The following is a 15,624-nucleotide window of genomic DNA, read 5'->3' as shown; positions in this document are numbered from 1 at the left end:
TGCTCTTTTCCCCTGAAGGGCGAAGTGCATTGGCTCCCACCCTCAGGGCGTGGCAGTGGCGCAGGCCCGTAGATCTTCTTACCTCTTCATTATCAACATTAGGAAAAGATCCAGTTCTGGGAGAATGTCCTAAAATAGAAAAACATTGTACTGCTTTTGAAAAATAGTTTCATGTCTTATCTTCTGCTGATGATTAAGTAACAATAAATTATTGTCTTAAACAGTTATCTGGGGAGAGAAAAAGAGCTCTAAATGGACAGTTATTCCTTTTGTATGGTAATCCTATTTCTTGGCTTGGAGGTTACATACAAATCATGAGAGAGATGACTTCATTCCTAAAAAAAGTTTTTATTAAACATTTTACCAATTCTAGAGTATTTTACTACTAATGGGATTTTAATATGATTTAATACATTTACCTAAAAGTAATCTCTATGCATTAAAAATATATGGTTTGAGCATAATAGCAGCCTAAATGCTCACCTCAGCTCCCTTACTCTGGAGTGAAGGCCCCTGGATGTGGCTAAAATTTTGTACTATTTCCTTGCAGCTCTTAGCTAAGTCATCTCTTAGCTTCCAACCAGGTATTACTAAATGTGATTGATGTCTGTTTGGCTAAGAAATCAAATAAGTATAGCAAACCTCATTGTGACTCATACTTCCCCTCTATTTTTTAAAAATATATTTTTATTGATTTCAGAGAGGAAGGGAGAGGGAGAGAGTAGAGAGAGAAACATAAATGATGAGAAAGAATCATTGATCGGCTGCCTCCTGCACACCCCCTACTGGGCATCAAGCCAGGCATGTGCCCCGACTGGGAATCGAACCATAACCTTCTGGTTCATAGGTCGATGCTCAACCACTGAGCCATTCCAGCTGGGCCCTCCCCTCTATTTCTACTCTTATGTCCCTTCAGAATATTTTGCTCTCTCTCACCTCAGGGCCCTTGCTTAGCTGCTATCCCAGCCTTCACCCTTCCTTATCTTTACTATCTGAGCTTTAACATTATATCCTCAGGGAAGTCCTCCTGAAGCCCTAGTTAGATTAGATCTTTCTGACGTTAAATCCTCCCTGGGACCCTAGGCTCTGCTGTTGTGACACTCATCACATAGTTTTTGTGAATATGGAAAACAAAGGGCACTCAGTAAGTATCACTTTAATCCGTGCGTTAATTCTCCCCAGAGGTCTGTTTCTTAGAAGGAAGTATCTCAGAACAGCATCAGTCAGTCGCACACATTGACGTATGAGCATGTCTTCCTTCTACAGAAATTTGCAGTCGGTTAGAAAAGCTTCACATACTGCCAACGCTTTGCACGTTGCCAAGAATGCTTGAGGCAGAAAAAGCCATCCTGTTGTCCCTTCAGCTATAAAGTTTGGCCCCCTGCCCCTGGCTCATACCCAGCATGCTTACTCAGATGTACACGTTCCCTTGGGACTGGGGGGGTTTGTTCTGTGACCCACCAAAGTTGGCTTTGGAAAAGAAGTCCTATAGTGGCTTTTGTCCCTTCTGAGTTTAGATTATGTCACAGTCTTAATCTCTCCATTTGGTTTCAGAAATTCCTTCTTCAGTTTCCACCAGTCATTTAAGAGTCATGTCCTGCAATTTGTATTGCTGCTTGATGTGCCCCAGGTGATAAGTCCTGAGGATGCTGCCCCAGGGCTGTGGGTGTGGGTGTGGGTGGTGTTTGTTCACGGAGCCTGGAGCCACACGAATTGGGGTTTGTATGTTTGTCATTCTTTCTAGGATAGGCGGTACATTCTTTCTGTTGCTTTCCGTGAGTGCTGACTTCCCTGAGCCATTTTACCTTTTTCCGTACCTTCCTTTTGTGGCTTATGGCCCGTAGTTTTAGAACTGCCTTCTCCCCCGATATCTCCCAATGTCCTTATTGATATCATGTCATCTGGAATCCTGCGTGACCAGGAAGAGGAAAGCAGGTATTACTAGGTCTCTGCTCCAGATCGGGCAGCGGAGTTCCGTGACCTGTCCGCCTCCCTTAGAGCACAGGTGTTCCTTCCCAGTGTCCCCTCTTGTTCTGTGTCCAGAGCCGAGTGGCTTCCCTGGTTTAACAGTCACACTTTCCTGTGAGTTTGTAGTTAGAGCTCAGGAGCGGAACCAAGGATGGGAAGACAGAAAAGCCACTGGCCACTAACCCTGGGGTAGCGCATGACTGTGATGCTGCTTTCCTTTTTGAAATCTTACAAGTTGCACATTTTATCTGCTTGTCCGTCCATCAAGAACGGAAAGTTTCTTCTCAGGACGGGCAAGCACAGAGCTGCTGTGAGCTTGGGCCCTGGTCCAGCCTTTCCAGGAGGCCTCCCGCCCTGGCCTGTGGATAAGCCCTCTGCTGATAGGAGGCAGGGGTCTGCTTCGTGCTGCATCATCACGCTGTTTGTGTATGTCTTTCCCTCCTTCTCTTCCTTTCGTTTCTCTTTTGTATGAAAATGCTTTTTCTAGCTGATTCACTGTCTGGGTTGGTAGTGAACTTTCAAAGCCCTCTTAGGCTGAGTTGCAGGACTGGCACTGTTACAGAGGGTACAGTGATAGGTTACCATAGCTGGTTTAAAACATGAGGCCGAGGGGGACACATTTTGCACTCAAAGACCCGTCCAGTCGGGACTAAGTCCTTCTCCCTTTCCTTCTGGGGCTGCACCTCTCTCTGGAGGTAATTTCTTTAGAGTGCGCCTATAGAAATACACACGCACACAGAGAGGGAAACATGCATGCACGTTTTGTAGTTGTTTGTAATTGTGAGGACCTGAAAATAACCTCAGCACTTGCACACTAGTGGGAGAATACTGATGTTAATTATGTTGCATCCGTGCAGGGAACACTACGCAGCCCTGAGAAACAGGACGATCTAGAGGTAGTGAGTGCAGTGGTGTCTGTAACATGCTAATCCGTGGGAAAAAGCCATGCTGGGTTACATAACATATTCTAGCTATTTAAACATATCCATATCCATAGAAAAGTCTAAAAGAACGTACTCCAAACTGTTAACAGAAATTCACGGGAATGGGATTAGAGTGAAGGGGGAGTAGATGTTTTGCTGTTTTAGTTTATACACATTTGCAATATTCACTTTTGTCTATAAATAATCAGTTTTATAATTTTAAGAATAACAATTATGGGGGTAAAGGATTAAATGACATATTAATTTATTGTAATGCCTTTTTACCTGTAATTTTGGATTTCTGCCTAGGTTTTCTTTTACATTATGAAGCTCTGAGGGGTCACTGGGGTCATTGAGTTACTGGTCTTGTTCTTAGCTGGATGCTGTTTTTCTTTTAATTTTTAATTTTGTTAATCTTCGCCTGAGTATATTTTTCCCATTGCATTTTTCGAGTGAGTGGAAAGGAGGGAGAGAGAGAAACATTGTTGTGTAGAGACACATCGATTGGTTGTCTCCTGCAGGCACCCCCACCAAAGCTGGGGATCGAACCTGCAAACCATGACTGGGGATCAAACCCAGGACTGTTTGGTGCATGAGCTGATGCTGTAACCATTGAGACCCACTGGCCAGGGCTGGCTGCTGTTTTTTTTACTTTTATTGTATTATGTGCATTATTAGCCCTCTATACCTATTTTCCCATCAGTGTCATTGAAGAGTATTCTTCCAATTCAATTCTCACTGAAATATTAGCTGACTGTGATACTAGTTAAATTAATTCATCCATCCTTTAGACGTGCAGAACTGTTCTGTAGGAGTCAACCTGCTAAGCCATCTAAAGAAATCACCTTCACAATGGCTCTGCTTGCCAAGTTTATTTTCACCGTTCACAACCTAACTTCTCTCGTCATACTATGTCTCCCACTTGAACCCTATTTTTCTCTTGTAATTTGAGAAGCAAAAGGATAATTTTGTGAGGACATTTTTGGTTCTTACGTTGAAACCCTGGTGATCTTTGTAAAATTAAATTTATGCACTTATCTTTTCCACTTATCCTTTTATCAGTCGGATTTCTAGCCTACTGTCAGTTAATTCCTGAAATGCTAGGACTGTAGCTTTTGTGGTCTCTGATTTGAGTGAACCCAGGATTGGAAACACTTAGTCTTCTTGTGCACAAACTGCTTTGAAGTTGCTTCAAGACTCACTAAATCTTCTCTGCATGTCTTTTTCTGCCCTGTATGGATTTTTCCAAGGATTATAGTCCTTTAAAAAAAAGTATCAGTCTTTACCCTGCTCCTTAAAATAATAAAACATAGTCAGCTTGTTTTCAAGTGCTTTAATTTAATTGACATTGCTTTGTTACTGGAGGAAGTTGAGATCTTGGGGTGCCGTGAGGAAATGAATTTCCTGAGGCACCCACGGGAGAATGGGGTTCCATGGTCAGCTTTATTTATTTATTTTAATATATTTTATTGATATTTTACAGAGAGGAAGGGAGAGGGATAGAGAGCTAGAAACATCGATGAGAGAGAAACATCGATCAGCTGCCTCCTGCACACCTCCCACTGGGGATGTGCCTGCAACCAAGGTACATGCCCTTGACCGGAATCGAACCCGGGACCCTTCAGTCCGCAGGCCGACGCTCTATCCACTGAGCCAAACCGGTTTCGGCCATGGTCAGCTTTATTTATTTATTTATTTTTTTAAAAATATATTTTATTGATATTTTACAGAGAGGAAGAGAGAGGGATAGAGAGCTAGAAACATCGATGAGAGAGAAACATCGATCAGCTGCCTCCTGCACACCTCCCCCTGGAGATGTGCCTGCAACCAAGGTACCTGCCCTTGACCGGAATCGAACCCGGGACCCTTCAGTCCGCAGGCTGACGCTCTATCCACTGAGCCAAACCGGTTTCGGCTGGTCACCTTTATTGATGATGTAAAATGAAGGGGGTTCCCCTCCAAGGTCCCATCTCTGTCCGCCCCACCATGGAAAATCCAACCTTGTCTTCAGCAGGGACAGAATTAAGGCCACTGCCCAGAATTTCTGTTCCATAGTAAAGTCCAGTCCAGTCCAGCACCTGGCTAGCTTAGGTTGTGTTCCCAGCCGCAGTCCATTATGTGTGGGGTCTGCATGGCCATGGGCTATGGTGCTTAAGGCCACATGGTTATGGAGAGAGAACACAAACACACAGGCAAGTCTGGGTCACAGAGCAAGAGAGCTCCTTTGTCTGGGGTTTTAACCAGGAGCTTAACCAATTAATTCTCCAAGGTTTTGCACGCTTCTGATGGGGTCCACCCGCTTCTGATGGGGGTCCACCCGCTAGCCAATCCATTGTTCCCCAGGCTAGACTGACAGGCAAGCACCACCCCTGTGCCACCAGGACTTCTACTGCACTTGTGCCTGTATCTCCCACTGCTTCCCCCAACAACCCCAGTACCTGATGGGGGGAGGGGGGTGTTAATCCCCTTGGGGGAACATACTGTGTAAAGCTGTAGCTTCCCGGTGAAGCTGCCCAGTGACCTTGCTCTCAATGGCTGACTTCCTTTTGCTTTCTTCCCTTTATTAATATTAACAAGCTAATTCCAATGATAACACATTCTCTGTTGACCACCTGCCCATGTTTTCCTGGGGTGTGCCCAGACTGGGTTCTGGTGTCCAGGGCCTGTTTTGAGTCCCCACAAGCAGCCAGGTGCAGTGACTCCCCATTTCTCTTTTTCAGTGCAATTGCCTCTATCCTGCGGGCCTGGCTTGACCAATGTGGAGAGGACTTCCGAGAGCCCCCTCACTTTCCTTGCTTACAGAAACTGCTGGACTATCTCAAACGCATGATGCCAGGCTCCGACCCAGAGAGAAGAGCACAAAACCTTCTTGAGCAGTTTCACAAGCAGGAGGTGGAAACTGACAGTGAGTACTGGTTTGGTCCCAGGGGAAAAGCTGGGTTCTGATTCTGTAGCCGCCATGTTGAGGAAATGTTCTCCCTCCCCTTGTTGACTAGGAGACCTGGGCTTCCGTCTGAAGGACAAACTGCTGGGGGATTGGTGGTGGGTGTCAAATCTCAAGGTCATTCGAGGCTTAATTCCAGAGCCCTAGAGTTTTAGAGCAAAGGGGCTTCTCAAGACCACCTGGTCTGGTGCCCTCATTTTTACAGGGGTGGAAACTGGACTCAGAGAAGCGAAGTAATTTTCTAGGGTTTCTTCTAATATCATAAAGAGGATGATCTTCTGTTTCTGCGCTGAGCCTGAATTTACTCTTTATTATCTGCCCAATGGCTCCTCCTCCTAGCAAATGGAAACTCATCCCACACAACAGCCCCCATTCAGCAGGCCAGGAATGGCCTCCCGCTCTGCCCCTGCCCTCACAGAAGCTGGGAAGGGGTGTTTCTCCTTCCCTGAAAAGCGTCACTGTAGTTAATCTGGCCCCTGCCAGGGCAGATTACCGACATTCAGAGTCCCCAAAGGCCTCATCAGGGGAAGTTTCCCGGGCTGTTTTTTCCTATTTGAGGAATTGACTGCCTATTTTCAAGGACAAGGGAAGAGCCACCACCGCAGGTCCTGGAACTATCAGGCGTTGCAGAAAGCCAGAGAGAGATTAGGACGGGCTTTCAGCGTGATGCTTTCACCCCCACTGGCGTGCCAGGCGCTGGTTGCCATGACGCCTGACCCACTTGGAACTCCTGACAGGCATGTCCCAGAAGTGACGCCCGATTTCCTCAGTGGCTAAAGGAAACAGTTCCGCCACAGCGATAAGGGACGCTGCCTCAGCGCCAAAGAAAATACCCTTAAATCCCAAACAGTACCTGCTTAACTTTTTAGGTTATGGAGGACCAGCGAGGGGAAAGCACAGTTGCATCATTGGAAGCTGCCTGCCAAGTGCTGCTATCTCAGATGACTTCATCTGCCGGGAATGTTTGAATGCCAGGGGCGCTCCTCCAGCCTGGACCTCAGGGCCTCCCCGCCCGCCTTTGTGCCGCAGTGGAAAGGCTGGGTTAGAGCCCAGCTCTCCCTGGGGCTGCCCCTGGCTCCGGGCCTAATTGGGGAACCGGTGGGACCAGTCGTTCATTGTTCCTACCAGGGACAGAAGGCAGAGCTCACTGGCAGGCTTTGGGAAGGCTTTCAGTACCCCAGAATGACTTTTTCTAAGTTTGGACATTTTTTTATCAAGAAAGCTCGAAACTGATGTTTAAGTACAAGAGCCATTACTGAAAAGGAGTTTTAGGAGCTGGGTTCCCATGAGCGTCTTTTACCCAGTTTCATTCCAGCAAAAGCAACAACCTTTCCTATGTGTGTTTCGCCTCTGCTAGAAAGTCAACAGGCAACACTGAGGTCTGGGCCCGGAGAGAAAGGTCCATGTAATCTCCGCAGCATCCAAGGCCCGTGGCAGGCCTCTGGGAGTGCTGAGTGAATGAGAGGGAAGAGGAGGCCTTACCACGAACACCGCTTGGCTAAAGTGGGTCGGCCTCTGCATTGCAGTGATGGAGACAGACTTACATAGTAGCTATCAAGAGGGTTCGGGATTTCAAATGTCTTCCTCCTCCACAGAACGAGAGAGCACCAGGGCTGTGTGCAGGCCAAGTGGTGGAACCGTGGGGTTTCAGCTTTCTTTAGCTCGTGCCTGTGTGTGTCCCAGGCTCCGGAACAGGCAGTGACCCCCTCCTACCTTCTCCACGCATAACCCATCTCCACTCGCATCAGTGCCTTCAGGGAGAGGGGTGGCCTTAAACCGCATACCTGTCATCAGAGCTGGCAAGCACTCGCGTGGCCCCTCAATAGGGGAAGCGATGTAGGGTTCAATCTCAGCACTCCCTTTCCCCGAGAAAACTAAGAAAAGGCCACCACAGCTTGATCCACGGTGCTTAGAAGGCTTTTATTCTACAAAGAAAACAAGGAAAGGCTTAAAATGCAAACCTTTGGGGGGAGTAGTGACACATTAAGTTTCAGCTAAGAGATAACTGAATAGAGCTCTAGGTATTATCCGTTGAGGACAGATTGAACAGAGAGGACAGCAAGGAGTGTGAAGAGGATGAGATGGGGAATCAGCCGGGAACTGGGAAAAGGTTCCAGGGAAGGGGGGCTGGTTAGACTTCATCCTGCTCCGTCTTCAGTGTGGAGCCCGGAGGTCCTGCTCTGTGTGTGTGCTGAGACCTCCAGGTAGGATTTGGAGTCGTAGGTAGTGATTGCAGTGACGTTTACTCACTCAGCCTGTGCCCTGTATGATGTGCTAAGTGAGGATCTTACCTCTAATAAGGCTCAATGTGAGTTTAGTTGTATTTCTTTGTTTGTTTTTAAATCCTCACTGGAGGATATGTTTTTATTGATTTTTAGAGAAAGGGGAAGGGAGAAAGAGAAACATTGATCCGTCACCCCTTCTATGTGCCCTGATAGGGGCTCGAACCTACAACCTATTTTATGTGCCCTGTCCAGGGATCAAACCCACAACTGTTTGGTGTACAGGACAACGCTCCAACCAACTGAAGCACCCAGCCAGGGCTGAATTTAGTTTCAAAATATTTGTCATGCAAATTTAACTTGAGGTGGAAGCTGAAAGCTACTCCAAGCATTTTGAGAATTCTGAGGACTTGTTGAGGCTTCTGAGGCCTTTATCAGCATTTATGACACCAAATTGGCCCATTTTACTCCCCAAAGCCTGACCTGCCTTCACATTCAGTCCTTCTAGGCTTCTGGTCATAAATGGCCCAGTAACGAAGAATGTCATATTTGGAGTTCAGGAAGTAGTTGGGTTAGTCCTTGAGCTGACGACAGGGTTTGAGGGAGCCCAAGATGAGAGTAAGCACCTCAGTGTAGCCCTGCTTTGCTTCTCTCTAGACTTTGCCTAACCTGGCTCAATCCTTGGCCCAGGAACCAGGCAGGGGTTTGTCAAAGGCAGAGGCCACTAAACTTGATAAAGAATCAAAGAACAAGCAGAGATGGCGAAGACCTCCATTCATTCCACTCGGATTTATTGTGCTTGCTCTTCTCTCCCTATGGGTTTACTGAGGGAGTCACTCTTTCCTTCCTAAGAGAAAGACATTCAGTTGGACTCCATAAACAGGGTCATATACAGTGGCCCCAACTTATTAACTTTTTCAACATCTGTCAACAGATGGGTTTGCCAACACCATCTCCTGCCGCCTGGAAGAGGAAGAGGAACCGGAGGCCGGAGGGTCTGCAGAATTCACGTGCTTCTCTGAAGATCTTGTGGCAGAGCAGCTGACCTACATGGATGCAGTAAGCCTTCTCTGAGCCTTGGATGTGCTTCTACTTAACCCTGGCGGGGGTGTGGGGGTGGTGGGGGGGGAAGGGTGTGTGTGACAGTACTGGTGGCTGGGAGGGCAGGGGGCAAGGTGATTTAAGTCTTTTCAAATCCTTGCGAGGCTGTGCCTGTAAATGCAGGGTGAAATGTGACTTGAGTCAATCATCTGAATAATTCAGGCCTAAGTTCTCCTTGCACTTCTGGGTGAAGGTGCTTTTTCCTTGGTGCTCAATACACAGAGGGATACAAGAATTTTAATCCTAGTGAAACAAAATCTGCCCTGTCCCATGGGTGTTTCTCTCCCTTTAAGCTCATAAATATTTCAAGTTCTGAACTGTTTATTTGGGGGATTGTAAAAGGGTCAAAGTGTAAATTAGGATCACATAAATCCACCGAATCCACATGTGACTGTATCTGGCAGCTCATTTCCACATGTGCTTCTTGCACCTTTGAAGTTCGAATATTTTTTTTTAGCGGCACATGTTTGATTACGTCAGCCACATTTCGTAGCTCAACCTTAGCTGATAAATACCAGTGAAAGAAAAAAGGACTATTATGAATTATCACGATCGTCTGGGCTCTTCTGCATTTACCGCTTTGGGAAAAGCAGCATAAAGAGTTGCAGTTTCCATCTAGAGCAGGGGTGGGCAAACTTTTTGACTCGAGGGCCACAATGGGTTCTTAAACTGGACCGGAGGGCCGGAACAAAAGCATGGATGGAGTGTTTGTGTGAACTAATATAAATTCAAAGTAAAGGAGCGGAGGGGAGAGCAAGAGAACCGGATAGAACAGCCGGATCCGGCCCGCGGGCCGTAGTTTGCCCAAGGCTGATCTAGAGCATGCAGATAAACACAGAGAGTCTGTGTAAAGTCAGTCCTGGTGGTCGCTCTTTTCTTATAAACCCTGTACATCTCATATGGAATTGTTGTACAAATGATAATCTGATTTGTTCAACAAATTTGTGATTGTTCCTCTTGATAGCATAAGAGAAAGATGGGAAATGTCACTGGTTATGACTTTTAGGCAAAGACCTCAAAGCCAGGCTTTACATCCCTCATTATCCCTTTTGTTGTGTGACTGATGTTGAATAGTTTTTCCTTTATATGCTTCTTACCTTCTTCATTATAAATAACTAGAGGCCCGGTGCACGAAATTCGTGCACGGGGGGTGGTGTCCCTCAGCCCAGCCTGCAACCTCTCCAATCTGGGACCCCTCGAGGGATGTCCGACTGCCCGTTTAGGCCCGTGGGATCGAGCCTAAACGGGCAGTCAGACATCCCTCTCACAATCCAGGACTGCTGGCTCCCAATTGCTTGCCTGCCTGCCTTCCTGATTGCCCCTAACCACTTCTGCCTGCCAGCCTGATCACCCCCTAATCACTCCCCTGCCAGCCTGATTGATGTCTAACTGCTCCCCTGCCAGCCTGTTTGCCCCCAACTTCCCTCCTCTGCCAGCCTGGTCACCCCTAACTGCCCTCCCCTGCAGTCTTGATCGCCCCCAACTGCCCTCCCTTGCAGGCCTGGTCCCTCCCAACTGCCCTCCCCTGCTGGCCATCTTGGGGTGGCCATCTTGTGTCCACATGGGGGCAGGATCTTTGACCACATGGGGACAGCCATCTTGTGTGTTGGAGTGATGGTCAATCTGCATATTACTCTTTTATTAGATAGGAGGATAGAGGCCTGGTGCATGGGTGGGGGCCAGCTGGTTTGCCCTGAAGGGTGTCCCGGATCAGGGTGGGGGTTCCCTTGGGGTGTGGGGCGGCCTGGGCAAGGGCCCTGTGGTGGTTTGCAGGCTGGCCACGCCCCCCGGCGACCCAAGCGGAGGCCCTCGTATCTGGGATTTATTTATCTTCTACAATTGAAACTTAGTAGCCTTGAGCAGAGCCAAGCCTTCTGCTTGCTCTGTGGCAGCAGCCATTTCTGTTAGAATTTATTTATCTTCTATAATTGAAACTTTGTAGCCTTAAGCGGAGGCCTGGGCCAGCCAGGGTGTGCGGAAAGCTTGGCTTCCTCCATTGCTGGGGAAACCCAAGCCTCCCTCCTGCTCTCTCTGTGGCTGCAGCCATCTTGGTTGGGTTAATTTGCATACTCACTCCTGATTGGCTGGTGGGTGTGGCTTGTGGGTGTAGCAGAGTGATGGTTAATTTGCATATTACTCTTTTATTAGATAGGATGTGAGATAGTGACCTTGATGAATGTCGCATGTATTGCATTTTGGTGGGTCACTTTTCAGGTGGTCGTTGAGCATTTGTATGTATTATAGACAATTCATAATACATATAAATTATTGCTTTCCCCAAAGTGGTAAGTGCAGAAGAGCCCAAACAATTGTGATGATTCATACTAGTCCATAATTCATGGTCATGAGTGCCCAGAAAACACCATGGATATGAATTTGAGGTCAAAATAATCTTAAATTTTTTTTTTAATTTTTCAATTAAAGTCAACATACAATATTATAGTTTCAGGTGTACAGCATAGCAATTAGACATTTATATAACTTACAAAGTGAGAGGTCAAAAATAATCTTAAGCATAGATTTATACTTGGCTTTCCTTCTAAGACAGCAAAGTTAAAACAATCTTGGGCATTTAGATTTTCTTTTGGTCATTGTGTTTCGTTTCTTCAGTTGAGCAGATTTGGAAAGAACATTCGGGCTTTTCTGACCAGTTCATATATTAATTATTCACTTTTGTCTATTGATAAGAACACCATGAGGCAAATCAAGTAGAAAAGGATTATTTGTTCATTGAAAAAAATAGCAATTTACAGATGACCCAGATGACGTATGTTGCCACATGAAATGTCTGTGTTGTCCTTAAAGTCAATTCCTCTTTTGTTCTAGCAACTATTCAAGAAAGTAGTGCCTCACCACTGCCTGGGCTGCATTTGGTCTCAAAGGGATAAGAAGGAAAACAAACATTTGGCTCCTACGATCCGCGCTACCATCTCTCAATTTAATACTCTCACCAAATGCGTGGTCAGCACCATCCTGGGGGGCAAAGAACTCAAAACCCAGCAGAGAGCCAGAATCATCGAGAAGTGGATTAACATTGCTCATGTAATTGTCTCTTTTTAAATATTCTTTGTGCTTAGTCGACATCGGATTCTACTGCATCACTGTGTTTAAATGGTTTCCATCTGGTTCAAAGGCAATGGAAAGACCTTTCCATGTGAGGGCCCGTTGGGTTTTGTTATTGTTATTGTTCTTCCGAAGTAAGAAAGTTGTCTTTCTTAACTTGGAGCTTATTTACTTTTCCTCCTTTTCCTGTTTTTCCTTGCTTACTTCATTTTGCTCCTAGAGCCTCGCACTGCTGCTCCTTCAGGTTGAAACATTCCTCCTGCTTTTTCCTTTGTAGTCACAGGCTGTTGGTTCTGTCCTGTGTTCAGTAAATATAAACTGGTAGTCTAAGTGTCAAACAGACTGCGCTTCAGCCAGAGTGATTACCCATGCACCCTATCTTTAGCAGATTTGAAGAGCCAGTACCTTCTCAGAATCCTGAATCTTTTTTCTAAAGGACTGAGATACACAGATTTCCCATTAATCTGGGGCTTTTCCAAGAGCCTTATCTCTGACGTTGGAGGGGCAGAGTCTATTCCTAGGCCTGAATTACATTTCGCTTAAGGTCAGTCTGCTTATATGCCATGTGACCTTCACTTATTATCTTATTTCATCATTGAGAAAAGGTAAGCAGTATTGAGTCAGTTGGTCACCAAATATTTCACAAATTTCTGTTTATGTATTTTGGGGACATAGATGGGATAAGCACAATTAATTTGGTCTTACAGGAGTCTGTCTGTAACAGGACAAGCAAAGAAGCTAAGATTGCTGGAGTGATCTCAGCCCAGGCAGGGGAGGAGTAGGGTGCTGGGAGATAAGAGCTACAGGAGTGGACAGAGGAGAAATCCCTCTGACTGGAGCAATCGAGGAAGGCTTCATGGATAGGGAGACATTTGCATGTAGCTTGAATGATAGATAGGACTTTTGATATTTGAAGAATGGGTAGGTGTTTTTTTTTTCTAGGTAGAAGTTAGCGAAAGCTATATAATTTATAATTTTGAAGAATAGTTATTATATAAATATCTCATTAGTTCATGTTCTAGGTTATATGGATCACCCCTCAACAAAATCACATTTTGCTTTTTATTCATATATATATGAATAAATATATATATATATTTTTTATATATATATTTATTTATATATATGTATTTTCCATTAAGCCGTGGTCTATAGGGCATAATGCTTAAATTTTCACATGCTCTCTTTTCACATTCTTTTTAGTTGTCTTGAATTAAAGAGCAGGGCCATCATTGTACCAGAGAATTGGTCTTACTTTGTGTTTTTAGGTGGTCTGTTAGCACAGGCATTTTAGTATATGAGAAAAGTAAGAAACAAAGAATATCTCATGCAATGTCGATTTTTCATTTCCTGAATTGAGCTTATTTCTCAAGTAAGAGCTACAAAAAGAAGTTTTGATAGAGTATGACCGAGAGCATGGGATGGAGAGGATTTGTCTTCTTAGAATGATAAGAATATTTTTTGCCATAAATGCCATATCATTTGTAGTCTTCTACATGTCTCAAAAGAAAATAGTCTATCTACCTTTAATACATTCTACTGCTTAGCAAATCTATAGCAAGAATACAGCAATTGTATATAAACAGTGTGGCTCAAACAATGGCTTTTGGTCCAAATTAAATATAGACCATGCATTTATGTGGTAATAAGAAATGCGAGTTGAATAATTTGAAGTATATTCCCGATTTCATGGTATTTCAAAGCCAAGGGTCCTTATTCTTGGTGAAGCAGTTTCCTCATACTGAGCGCTTGTGTCCCTTGAACTTGTGTGGGCTAGCTTAGAATAATGAAGCTCACAGCTGGTTTCCAGCCAAGATTTATTTTACTTTTCCTGCATTATAATCACAGTCAATTTCTACTGAGGGAGTGTTTGAAAACTGATGATTTTACACGCAGAGAAAATTTCTGACCAAATATGACTATATTTTCTTGGACGGGCCTCACTGCTGCATTTTTACTTTGGTGTCATATCTTCTGAAAGTATACCTCCTTTTCTAGAAATGGAGCCAGATGCCTTTTCTGCTCCTTCAAACCCTTGGCTTAAGCCTCTTTCAGAATAATGTGTTCCATATGTTTATTAGAATTTGCATGAAATATCTGTGCCTAAGTTCCTTTATTTATTACAAGTTTCCTGATTTTTAGAACATAATTTTGGATTCTGAACCTTCGTTGAACCAACCATGTTTGGTTTCCAAACGGACTGTAATTCAGCTCTCTCTCTCTCTCTCTCTCTTTCTTTCTCTCTCTCTCTCTCTCTCTCTCTCTCTCTTTAAATAAAGGGAAGGCATTCAGACATTTCAAAAGAGGGGGCATGACTTCTGTAAAGTATTTGGCATTTACTCTAAAGAAAATGTTTGAGGGTTTGTTTGTTTGGCACGGTTTTAAGTAGCCAGATTTTGGCGTGCTAAATTAGAGAATGCTGTTTTTCCTTCATATTCAGGATTAGCATTACTTTGTGAAATGATCTTTTAAGCCATGTGCATTTTTGCCCAACCACTCTGAGGCCTCTTCCCCAGATGTTCTGCACAAATCCAAACCCATGCTCACATGCTCTCTTTTTCACGGCAAACAGTGGATGGGACTTAAGACGTAGTCCCCTCTCTCTGCGTGACCCCCTTCCCCGTGCAGCCAGGCCTGGGACCCTCGCCCCGGCTGTCCTGCCATCCCTGCCATTCATTCAGCGGAAGTTGGACTCCATGGTCCTTGGCTGCTGAGGCTGTAGACTCCCTGTGGCAGCTTAAGTTTCGGAATCAGGGAGCCTTTCTCCTTCCCCACAAAATGACATCCAGAATGGTTCCTGTTCTCCTTCTATTTTGTTTTCAAGCGTTGCCAAAATGAATTTGATTTTAAAAGCCCAAGCTATTTTGGAAACATTGAAGTACCAAGGTGTTTCTGAATGTTTATGATTGTGGCACAAGCCAATTTGAAACGAAATGAATGTGTATAAAAATATTCCCTCTTGGCTAAGAACATAAAAGCCAAAGTTCAACTTGTGGTGAATTTTTATTGCCAAGTTATATACACCTCGCTGGGCGAGGGTTGGTCATGAGATGTTCGATACCATCTGACCTTGAGGTGGCTGCTGGCCCGCTCGCTCTGTGGGTCTAAAGGATGCAGTGATCTTTCGTGTGTATTTTTAGGGCAGCTGTGTGCTGTCAGCAGAAGTAAGTTTGCTTTCTCTAGCGTAGCTCTGCAGACTCACCTCCATTCGTGTTTTTACTAGGAAAGCTGGAAACTATAAAACTGTAACAACAACACAAAAAATATATTAAAGGAGAGAAAAACAAGCATACAGTGCCAAAATCTATAAAGTGCTTCAGTGACTGGGGTGGGAGTAAGGAGCCACTTTTTGATGTTTAGTATTTATACAGCTGCCTATTTCATGGTAAGAATTCAGAGCAGC

General features: G+C 45.0%; 1 protein-coding gene across 2 annotated transcripts in view; it reads left to right on the top strand.

Annotated features, from left to right (window-relative positions):
• The window catches only part of RGL1 (ral guanine nucleotide dissociation stimulator like 1), a 229,393-nt gene that overhangs the window by 175,197 nt on the left and 38,572 nt on the right, over positions 1-15,624 (top strand). For both annotated transcript variants that reach the window (XM_080648603.1, XM_080648604.1), the window contains 3 exons: positions 5,612-5,796; positions 8,992-9,116; positions 11,985-12,200. In XM_080648603.1, the coding sequence (XP_080504729.1) occupies positions 5,612-5,796; positions 8,992-9,116; positions 11,985-12,200 (526 nt within the window). The remainder of the gene's footprint in view (positions 1-5,611; positions 5,797-8,991; positions 9,117-11,984; positions 12,201-15,624) is intronic.

The sequence above is a fragment of the Plecotus auritus genome (assembly GCF_963455305.1).
Source record: "Plecotus auritus genome assembly, chromosome: 12".
In the NCBI taxonomy this organism is placed as follows: Eukaryota; Metazoa; Chordata; class Mammalia; order Chiroptera; family Vespertilionidae; genus Plecotus; species Plecotus auritus.
Note: the sequence above shows the minus strand (reverse complement) of the source record. Positions and strands in the feature narration are given on the sequence as shown.